The sequence below is a fragment of the Plecotus auritus genome, assembly GCF_963455305.1.
Source record: "Plecotus auritus genome assembly, chromosome: 7".
Taxonomy (NCBI): domain Eukaryota; kingdom Metazoa; phylum Chordata; class Mammalia; order Chiroptera; family Vespertilionidae; genus Plecotus; species Plecotus auritus.
Genome location: NC_137774.1, coordinates 52,100,009 through 52,110,286, shown reverse-complemented (window position 1 = coordinate 52,110,286; position 10,278 = coordinate 52,100,009). Strand labels below are relative to the sequence as shown.

Here is a 10,278-nt window from a genome sequence, read left to right as displayed (position 1 = left end):
TTTCCCTCTGAAGCTGCCTCCTAGGCACAGGGGTGGGCATGTAATTGAGGTTGGAAGTCCCCAAGTACTCTCTTTGTCCCAGTGAAAATTTTTCCACTAAGGAGTGCTTCCCTAAAGAGGTTTCTGGTTAGCATTCTCAAGCAGCTAAATAACTTAAATTTATATTAAACACTTGTGTTTTTACTTTGATGATGAGTTAAGAAAATGAGTGTAAATATATTCACGATCATTGGGATAGCCACTTTATAATCAAACAGCTATAACCATAAGAAGTTACATCTAATTTTATATTCACAAATATTTAAAAGTCATTATAACAATACCAATTGAAGCTCAACATCAGGCTACACAATATTTTATCCCTTTAAAAATGGTCCATATATTATTTAAATTTGACTAACACTATTCTTATTCTAGAAATGAGATGACCAGCCCTTTCAGAATATACAGCAACTGCCTCCACAAAAGCAGTGCCAGGTTTAGGAGATTTACGGTAAAACCATGTTTCCTAGGAGTTCAGTACCAAAAGCCAGACTTCTACTGGCAGTTTCTGGGAGAGCTAAGCTTTCCATCCATCTCAGAGGTTTGCTTTTTCTCTGGGAGATGTTTGTAATAGAAAAGCGTCATTTGGGATATTTATCAGCTTCTCCTGTCCCTCTGCTGTTTGGTGGAGCTGACCACGGGCAAGTATAAAATGAGCTGGTCATCTCGGGATTATGGACAACATGGAATCAAGGCTCAAGACTGTCCCCTATTTTCGCTGTGAGAAGGGAAATGAAACTGTGCCCGTGTGTCAGAGGTGTGAAACTTGCATCTTGGCTAGGAAGATCTTCTCCACCAAAGAGTGGTTCCGAAGGGTTGGCGACATAGCTCAGAGGAGGTTTCTAGTGAGCATTCTGGGACAGTTAGATAGCTTATATTTGTTACACTATTTCCAAACAATCCTTCAGACCACACAGGGGAAGGATTTCATCTATAACAGGTCCCGGATCGACCTCAGCAAGCAGGAGGGGGACATCATGAAGTTCTCCGTGAACCAGATGTTGGATAGGACAATAGAGCAGAATATGAGGGAGATATTGTGCTGGTTTGGGAGCAGCACCCATCGGACTAAGGCAAATTACACACTCTTGCTGCTGCAGATGTGCGACCCCAAGTTACTGCTCATTGCTGCCAACGTCATCAGAGTCCTGTTTCAGAGGGAGCAGGATACCATTTTAGGTAAACAAGGCTACAGGTAGAGACCAGAGGGCCCAGAGACCAGGAACCAGGCTCCCGGAGTCAGTAAAGGAGCCAGAGTTGTGGACAAACTTAGGTAGATTGGGATTTTCTAGAAAGCAGAATAGAGTCCTTTGCCCCAACACCAGATCCTGTTTACCAAAGGAGAAATTGCTGAATGTAACTTCCTTCCAGAAAATAGTTAAATGACAAATGCAGGAGGGTGTATGGAACTTTTAACTGTCAAGCCTTTTTAAAACGGGTTTCTGCCTCCCTTCGGCCCAGAAATGGCTAGTCTGTGTGTTTATCACTTAAGGCTGGTGTGATTCCTGCATCAGTGAGCTAGAGATTGGACTGGCCTTGGGAGGGATGTGAGGGGGAAGCTATTGAATTGTTTTGTCCTTTACCCTTCACTGCAGAAACCAGGCCAACAGGTCAAAACCTAGGGCTTTATTTTTTCACTCATTCCACTATGTTCCTTGCTTGCACATAAAATCTAGCCTTGAAATGGAGTTTATCCAAGGCTGGAGCTAGCGAAAGGGCTAAGTAAGGCTAGCACAGTTCTTAAATTTAGCTTGTATCAGAATCCGAGGTAGGGCTTACAAAATCACAGCTGGCTGGGCTCCCTCAGACCTCCTGACTCAGCAGGTCTGACAAGGTGCATTTCTAACAAGTTCCTAGCTGATGCTGATGTTGCTGGTTGGGACTTCACTTTGAGAGCCATTGATCTAATGCAGTGGTCGGCAAATTGCGGCTCGTGAGCCACATGCGGCTCTTTGGCCCCTTGAGTGTGGCTCTTCTACAAAATACCACGGCCTGGGTGAGTCTGTTTTGAAGAAGTGGCATTAGAAGAAGTTTAAGTTTAAAAACTTTGGCTCTGAAAAGAAATTTCAATTGTTGTACTGTTGATATTTGGCTCTGTTGACTAATGAGTTTGCCGACCACTGATCTAGTGTGTGGGTGAGAAGATCTTGGAAATGTTTGGCCAGCTCAATCAGGGAAGCAAAAACAACCAGAAAGGAGGCAAGAGGTAGATTTCTCAGGGGTCCAGGAGTGAAAGGTCCAGTGTGGGGAAGCACAGGTTTAGTGGAGATAAGAGCAGGCTGGGAGGGAACTATCAGGTGCAGGAGTTTCAGAGTGTGAAGTCTTGAATGATGGAAATTCCTAATGTCCAGGGGACCTTATAATTGTAGATGAGTGGAATCCAAAAGGATTTTTAAGCTAGATGAACTATGGGCTATTAGATCCCAATATATGCCACTTGGCTTCTTTTTGCATTAGGGAAGTGAAAGAATGATAATCTGAAAGGAAGAAGTGATGAAAAAAATTAGTCCAGCTCCTGAATTTCATAGATAAGGAAATCTGAGAGACTTGAACTGGGTCACCCAGCCAAGGGGGTTGAAAACCAGAACTCCCTGAGCATCTCCCACTGTGCAGTGCTACCCCTCACCACAAGGCAGGGCAGACTACAGCAGGCCTGGCCTTTACACCCACATGCACTGCTCTGTGGTTTACTCTCAAAGGTTTTCATCACCCTCCACAGCAATTAGCTACTTATATTAGGGTCGAGCCCAGTTACAAGTTGTGCAACCTTCTCCTTGTCCTAGGGGAGCTTCTTTCTTAAAAAGTTAATTTTTTTTTATTTTGACTAAAGGATACTTATTCATGTCATTGAAGAAAATTAAGTAAGAGCTCCAGAAAAGCAGTCCCTCTTCCAGCTCTTGCCCACAGCTCTCTCATGCTCTCTGTTAAAGAGCTCTGATAAATTTTGCTTGTAGGTAGGCTGGCAAAATCTAAGTAGGGGCCTTCTGTGATTTTTGCATAGAAACTCAGAGGCCCCAAATGAAAACAGACATAATTGGCCTGGCCCATTTTATGTAGATTTAAAAGAAACAAGTAGAAATTAAATAATTTACTGCCATTTTTCTTCCACACACCTGCTTAAAGAACAACCTTGTCTTGATCTTTTGTTTTTCAGGACTTGGTCAAGACCCCAATCATATGCTTTTATTTCCTGAGAAATACTACAACCCCCAGCTTGATCCTTCAAATGGCTACTGGACAGCCAGAACCAAGAGCACATCCTTCCCTTTGTCCAAAGATTCAGGGGGAAAAAGCTTGCTTAAAAATGTTGGGTGGGAAACATCTAATACTGGTAAGTTGGCTTGTAGTGAGAAAGCCAATAGATATGAGATTGGGCAGCCCCAGTGGAGTTGGAGGGGCTGAGAGGGCAATAGCGTCTGGGGATGACAGATTTGGGGAATTAACCTTCATTTTTCACTTATGCTGTGTTGGAATCTCTGGGAAGGGGAGAAGCAAGGATAAAATCAGTTATTATGACCCAAAAGTCTCCAGCAAGGTGCCTTCTGAGAGCTACCTGAGACTAGAGATCAGACAGGAAACTCTCAAGGGCTTCTTTGGAAGCCTCTCTCTGTCCCAGGCTAAGTTCCTTGTTTAGCCCCTGACCTGTGGCATGGTTGGCACCCCTAGAATTCAACCCACTCTTTTTGAAAAATGCAATGGATGTTTTTGCAGCACTGGATTCCTTGAATAGGAAATACAAGCAGTGGGGGATTTGAACCCTGACCTCAAGGCCTTTCTAAGTTGGACATCAAAGCAAGACATATACAAGAAACAATGACAGGAAATATAACACATAGGTTCTAAACCATTTTTGTATAGAAAATTTCAAAAGTAGATAGATTCCATCTATATATATAAAAAGCCAGTGATCAGAATGCCATAATGACCTAAACGACTGGTTGCTATGATGCCCACTGTGGCCAGCAAACTGGCCTGATTGGGGGTGGGGCTGGCGGCCAACCTCCCACAACCCCTCCCCCCCCCGGCTGCCCCATCCCTGATCGGCCTCTCCCACCCCAATTGAGGGTGGGTCGGCAGGCCAACCCTCCACAGCCCTTCCCTCCTGCCACCCTTGCCCCTGATGGGCCCACCCCACCCCAATTGGCCTGCATCCCTTCCCCTCAGCTGGCCCTGCCCCGGATCATCTCCCCTACCCCAATAGAGGGTGGGGCCAGCCAGCCAACCTCCTGCAGCCCCTCCCCCACCTGGTCCTACCCCAGATCCGTCCCGCCACCCCAATCCAGGGGCAGGGCTGGCCGGCCCACTGCCCACAGCCCCTCCCCATGGCTAGCCCCACTCCAGATCAGCCCCCACCACCCTGATGGGCCCACGGCCCCTCCCCATAGCCAGCTCTGTCCCGATCATCGGCCCCCCCACACCAGTCGGGAGTGGGGTTGGCCGGCCAACCTTCCACAGCCCCTACCCCGGCCGCTGACTTCCACCCCATTTGGGGGTGGGGCCCACCAGCCAATCGCCCTCAGCCCTCCCCCCAGCCAGCTCAGCCCTGATTGGGCCTCAATCTGGGTGGGCCAGCTGACCAACCTCCCGCTGTCTCCTCCTCCCAACAGGCCTGGTCCCAATCCGCTGATTGGAGCCAGGGTGGCCGGACCCCATCCACGCATGAATTCATGCACTGGGCCTCTACCATTCACATAACCATCACCTAACTTCAACAATTATCAACATCTTACCAATTTATTTCATCCATTCCCCTCTTTTAAAATTGTTTACAGTGCTTCCTTAATTTGAAGGAAATTCCAGATGCCATTCCTGAGCAGGGCAGGCTTTAAAACTACAGACATCTCCTTGAGCTGGGAAGGTTGGACAGTACTTGCATATTTGGTTAGGGAGCTTCTAATTTCATTTTTGCAGAAGAAATGACAAAACTCCAGTAGCCTTAGGGCAGACTCTGATGCATTCTGGCCTGGAGTTACACGGAGACAAACCATGTTCCTTTCTCTGGCTTGGTTCTAGAGGGACAGTGGAAGAGTTCGCTCCAGTGCATTTCCGAGATGAATAGGCTATATTCCAGAAGAGCACACATGCTCAAGGCAGGGTACATCCCCTCCAATCTGTTGGTTGACCTGGATGTTGTCAGAGACTTGTCTTCTGGAGCCTGCAAATACCGGGACTTCATCCGTCAACTGCCCATCCATCTCTCCAAGTATATTCTAAGTATGCTGGGATGTATTGGGGATTTCTCAAGAGTCTTCCCTTTGCAATCCAGTTTAAAGGGTCCCAGGTTTATCTATTCCCGCCCCCCGCCCCTCCAGGTATGCTCGATAAAAACACCCTGAACAGATGTGCCTCTGTGAGCCAGCACTGGGCTGTATTGGCAAAGAAAGTCAGGAAGGACTACTCGATACATTCGTTCATTCACAACCAGATCGCCTTACTGCAGGTACTCGTCGGGAGGGGCGGTCTGCAGACTGGCCTCACTTCCTTGTGGAGGCTGGCTGACAGGGGCCTTTCAGTCCACTGAGCAGACCCTTTGAATGGCCTTCTGCTCCATTTTGCTGCTTCATAGGCTTCAACAGTCACTTCCTTTCTGTGTGGACTCCCCATTAATCTATACCATTGTGAGTGCGTTGAGCAGGGACAACATGTAGAAACCTATCAGGAAGAGAAAGGCAGAGCCTTGGGAAATCATGTGAAGCAGGGAATCACCTCCTACCCCTGCCCCAACCCCTGACCCCCGGCCCCGAGAGCTGCACTGTGGCTTAGGCAATCAGGAAGTCATGTGTATGTTTCTAGGTCAGCCTGACACAGTACACAGATGTCTACAAGGCCACAAAGTCTATTTGTAGGTTAAAATGCAATTTTCTCTGGCATTTTTACTTCCGTTTCTTATCTGAAACCTAATTCAAATCAAGGATTCTTGGGAGCTAGGATTTTTCCCAGCAGACAGATGAGAGAAGAGGAGAAGAAGCAGGCATGGTGAGGCAGTTCATCCTCTGGAAAACGGGATGGCTGACCATCTCTTTCTGGTCTCGTTCCAGATCTTTAGTATTATCCTCCGTAAGCCAGTCTACACACACTATTGCCTAACTGGCCAGGCTCAGGCCTCCCTGAGTCAGAGCTCACCCCTGTTTCGGATCTTGCCAAACACTAGTTTTTCCCTTCTCTCGGAGAGAGGAACCAAGAGTAGCCATTTTCTGTTTCCCCACCAGGGTTCCTACACAAAGGGAATCGATCCCACCTATGCCTGCAAGCTTTTCGTCCCAGTTCCTAAAATGACAGATGACATAAAGCGCATACGTGTGAAAAATCAGAAATGGAAACTGAGAACAAAGGTGGGTTCTGATGGCATTAGGGGCAAATAACTGTGAAAATCATATCTTATTGGCCAATGAAGGCTGAAGTCCAGGCTCAGTCCTTACATAGGGTATAGGAAATGGGAGGATATAGGATATAGCATATGGATATAGGATACTGGAAGTGATATTCCCTACGAAGACCAGAATTCTGTGCTATGTGTCCTTTAGCTTAAGTTACTTCCTTTCTTTAAGCCTGAAATGCCTCATGTGTTAAACAAATGGATTAATTTGGTTGTCCTCTCAGGGTTTGTCCTTACTTCAGATCCCATTGCTATGTCCCCAGCACCAAGTCGTCTGGTGCAGAGCTCAGAGCCAGGAGCAATGCTAGTGATAGCTGGGGTTTTCCTCCACACCTATCCGTCCATGCATCTAGAGGCTGCAGGAGTCTGTGGCTCTGGAATGAGAACAGGAGGGCCAGTCCAGAATGTTCAGGGTCCAGAATGAATTAAACTTTCTCACCTTTCACATCCAGGTTCATTCTGATTCTAGGATGGAAGGGGAGAGTTACTTAACCATAGATCTCCCTACCAAATCTTAGGCAATAATGAAGAGCAGATGGAAGACCCTGAACTCTATGTTCTGCCTATCCAGGCATGGTTCATTCCTAGAACCATTAGATTACTGCTTCCTCCTCTTTGCTCGAGCGCCTTCTATTTTGAAACTATTCAATGGGTCCTAAAAGAATATTTAATGAGGGGTGGTCAGACTGTAGCTTCCCATAAGAAAACTGCATTATAAATGATAATTTGAGAAATAGAAGTGTCCAGAGAGACCATCTAGTTCATATGTCTGTAGAGGCCAGACAGGTCCCATGAATGAGGGAGGTGGTGGTGTAAGTAGTAAAGAACAGTGGAACAGTGGTGGATTAGAGGGTTCAATTCCCATCTGAAGGGGCCTGTTGATATTCAGCTAGAGCTAATTATTGCCATGGGAGACTGTGAAGCTCAACCCCCTAGACCACCTGAACTTTCGAGAGAAGTTAGAAACCTAAATTATCATGTGACATTCTTTGCTTTTTTAAATGCTGGCAACTAATTAAAAGCATTTTTAAAAAAATATGGGCCAAGGTAAATACACTTTTTTACCTCATTTGACTTGCAATTTTTTAAATCTTTGAGTTGGTCCATTCACTCATTCTATAGATAAAGAAACTGAGGCACAGAGAGTTTCAGGATCCTAACCAGCAGAATAACAGAGACAAATACAAATGAAATGCTGACTTGCTCTTCCAAAGCCTGTTGCTCTGTTAGGTATAATGAAACGAACATGCTTCTTCCTTAGGTGAAAGAGCTATAAGTGCCTGACAAAAAAGAACCACCCAGACAGGGTTTAATATTTTAGAAATGTATAATTTAGGGAAAATAGAGACAATGTGAGGCCAGATGAGGACATGTGAAGCAGTGAGACAAAACAGTGAAGGGGTCTGCTAGGAAAAGGTGGAGGTTGAGTGCTGCTGAGGGGTGCTGATTGCAATAGGTACTGAGCTCAAACCGTGTGCCAGGCATGGTGCCTAGGGCTTTGTACACATTATGTAATTGATATTCATCATAGGCCAGGTATATAGCATTGCTCTCAGTTTATGGATGTGGAAATGAAGGCCATGTTGCTGGAAAACTTGCCCAAGCTCCCATAGCTGGTCAGTGGCAGAGCTGGAATTTGAACTCAGGTCTTGTTCCTCCCAATGACTCTACCATGTAGATTCTAAGCTCTCAAAACTTAATTAATGAGCAAGAGCCAAGGAATTCCAGCATGACTGTGAGAAGCCAGGGAAGCCTCATTTAATTCAAGGCAGATAACAGAGCTGTTTGGACTCTGGACTGGCCCTCTGGAGGGGAGGCAGTTTGATAGATTCTTCTGGGAAGAGACTTGTAGGTGGATATCACTACTTAGTTAAGATTAAGAAGGAGAGTAAGGTGCCCTAACCAGTTTGGCTCAGTGGATAGAGCGTTGGCCTGTGGACTGAAAGGTCCTAGGTTCGATTCTAGTTAAGGGCATGTTCTTGGTTGCAGGCACATCCCCAATAGGAGGTGTTCAGGAGGCAGCTGATCCATGTTTCTCTCTCATCGATGTTTCTAACTCTCTATCCCTCTCCCTTCCTCTCTGCAAAAAAAGCAATAAAATACGTTTTTTTAAAAAAAGGAGAGTAAGCTGAGGAAAGCAGCCATCCTGAGGAAGAGTCTACAGGCATGAAGATGCCTAAGATTTGGAAGGAGACTTAGGAAGAGATGTCCCTAGAAGGTCTGTCAGATGCAATCATGATGGTTTGGTCTTCTTTGCTTTCATGACAAACTCACCCTGTGTTTTGGTTGCCTGGTCGTATATTATTTTCTGCTTTTGGAGAGGGAAGAGTATGGCTGGGAAGAAGAATGGAACTAGGAGTGCAGTTGAGTCATCTGTGCCAGAATTCAGCATGCCTGGCAGGCTATAGCTGCTCAGAAAGTATTTGATTAAGGAAGGGAGAGAAAGAATAGGGAAGAAAGGAGGAGAAGGGAAGAAAAGAAGGAGGGAGGGAGGGAGGGAGGGAAGGAGGGAAGGAGGGAAAGGGAAAGCAAGCACCTCTGCTGATATTTGATATATTGATTTCTCCTCTCTGGGGCTCAGATACCTCATCTGTAAAATGATGAGAGCACTTTGTAGGGTGAATGATGTACTTTGCGAGGCAGCTGTAAGGAGAAATTAAGGTTGTAGATGTATGAAAACTTTGAAGCGCGAATGCATAGTGTGTGTAACAGTAATTTCACATATTGCAGTTCCCATGAATATACTTTGTACGATTAAGTATATGTAATGTAAATGTGAAACCCTACTTGTATGAAATGGCTGGTCAAAAGGGACCTGTGCCTTTATCTGTGAGTATACCCTTTGTGAGCTCATTTTTTAAAAAGTTGAGCATCAGTAATATTGAAAGTTCATGGAATCAAAATGCATATGAAACACAAAGAAATGGGAGAAGAATTAGGACCTTGAACTCAATATTTTCTAACTTACAGATTACCTTTCTGCCTGCTTCTTGGCCCTTCCCCATGACCACATAGCAACAGCCACAGCCTGAAGAGGGCCCTTGTGTCCTTGCCAGGGGAGACTCTAGGGCAGGGGTGGGCAAACTTTTTGACTCGAGGGCCACAATGGGTTCTTAAACTGGACCGGAGGGCCGGAACAAAAGCATGGATGGAGTGTTTGTGTGAACTAATATAAATTCAAAGTAAACATCATTACATAAAAGGGTACGGTCTTTTTTTTTTTATTTCAATAGTTTTAGTCATTTCAAACATTTTAACAAGAAGAATGTAAACACTAATTATTATAATTTGAAACTTCAAAAAATGGAGGAATCATAGCACAATAACATACCTTATATTGAAGATGGCAAAGGCAAAGTAAAATTGCCTAACAAAGGAAAGGTACAAAAGCCTTTCAAATTAAACTTAAATATAATAAAATAATTTAAAACTAAAACAAATAGAAAAGAACAAAATGTGTAAACAGTAAATTAAACATTTTCTTTAGTGCAACTTCCAAATTATGCCCGGGACGTAAATGTAGATGGCAATGTAGACTGGGTTGAAAGGTTTTTGGTCTTTAAAACATCAACTTCAGTGGGGACAGTGTTGTTGGTCTCCTTTTTAGCTAATGCTCTGATACTGTGCTCTCCAGGGGCGTGTCTCCCTACATCATCACGATAACGTGTCTACGCATTCCCAGGGTGATGTCGGGGGACGCGTCCGAGGGCATTACAAGGAGCCTCTGGAAGATTGAGCAGTCGTTCCTTCTACTGAATGGGCGGATATAAATCCGCCCACTCAGAAGAAGCAGCTGCAGCCGTTTCCCGACGTTGCCATGTTAACACTGCTGCTGGTGAAGGAGCGGAGGGGAGAGCAAG

At 45.3% G+C, this 10,278-nt stretch overlaps 1 protein-coding gene across 1 annotated transcript in view; it reads left to right on the top strand.

The window, feature by feature from the left end:
• Window positions 1–716: 716 nt before the first annotated feature.
• The window catches only part of FBXW10B (F-box and WD repeat domain containing 10B), a gene marked incomplete at both ends in the record, with an annotated part of 47,873 nt that continues 38,311 nt past the window's right edge, over window positions 717–10,278 (top strand). The window contains 5 exons of the mRNA XM_080677391.1: window positions 717–1,221; window positions 3,197–3,373; window positions 5,056–5,256; window positions 5,355–5,482; window positions 6,252–6,374. Coding sequence (XP_080533517.1) covers window positions 717–1,221; window positions 3,197–3,373; window positions 5,056–5,256; window positions 5,355–5,482; window positions 6,252–6,374 — 1,134 coding nt within the window. The remainder of the gene's footprint in view (window positions 1,222–3,196; window positions 3,374–5,055; window positions 5,257–5,354; window positions 5,483–6,251; window positions 6,375–10,278) is intronic.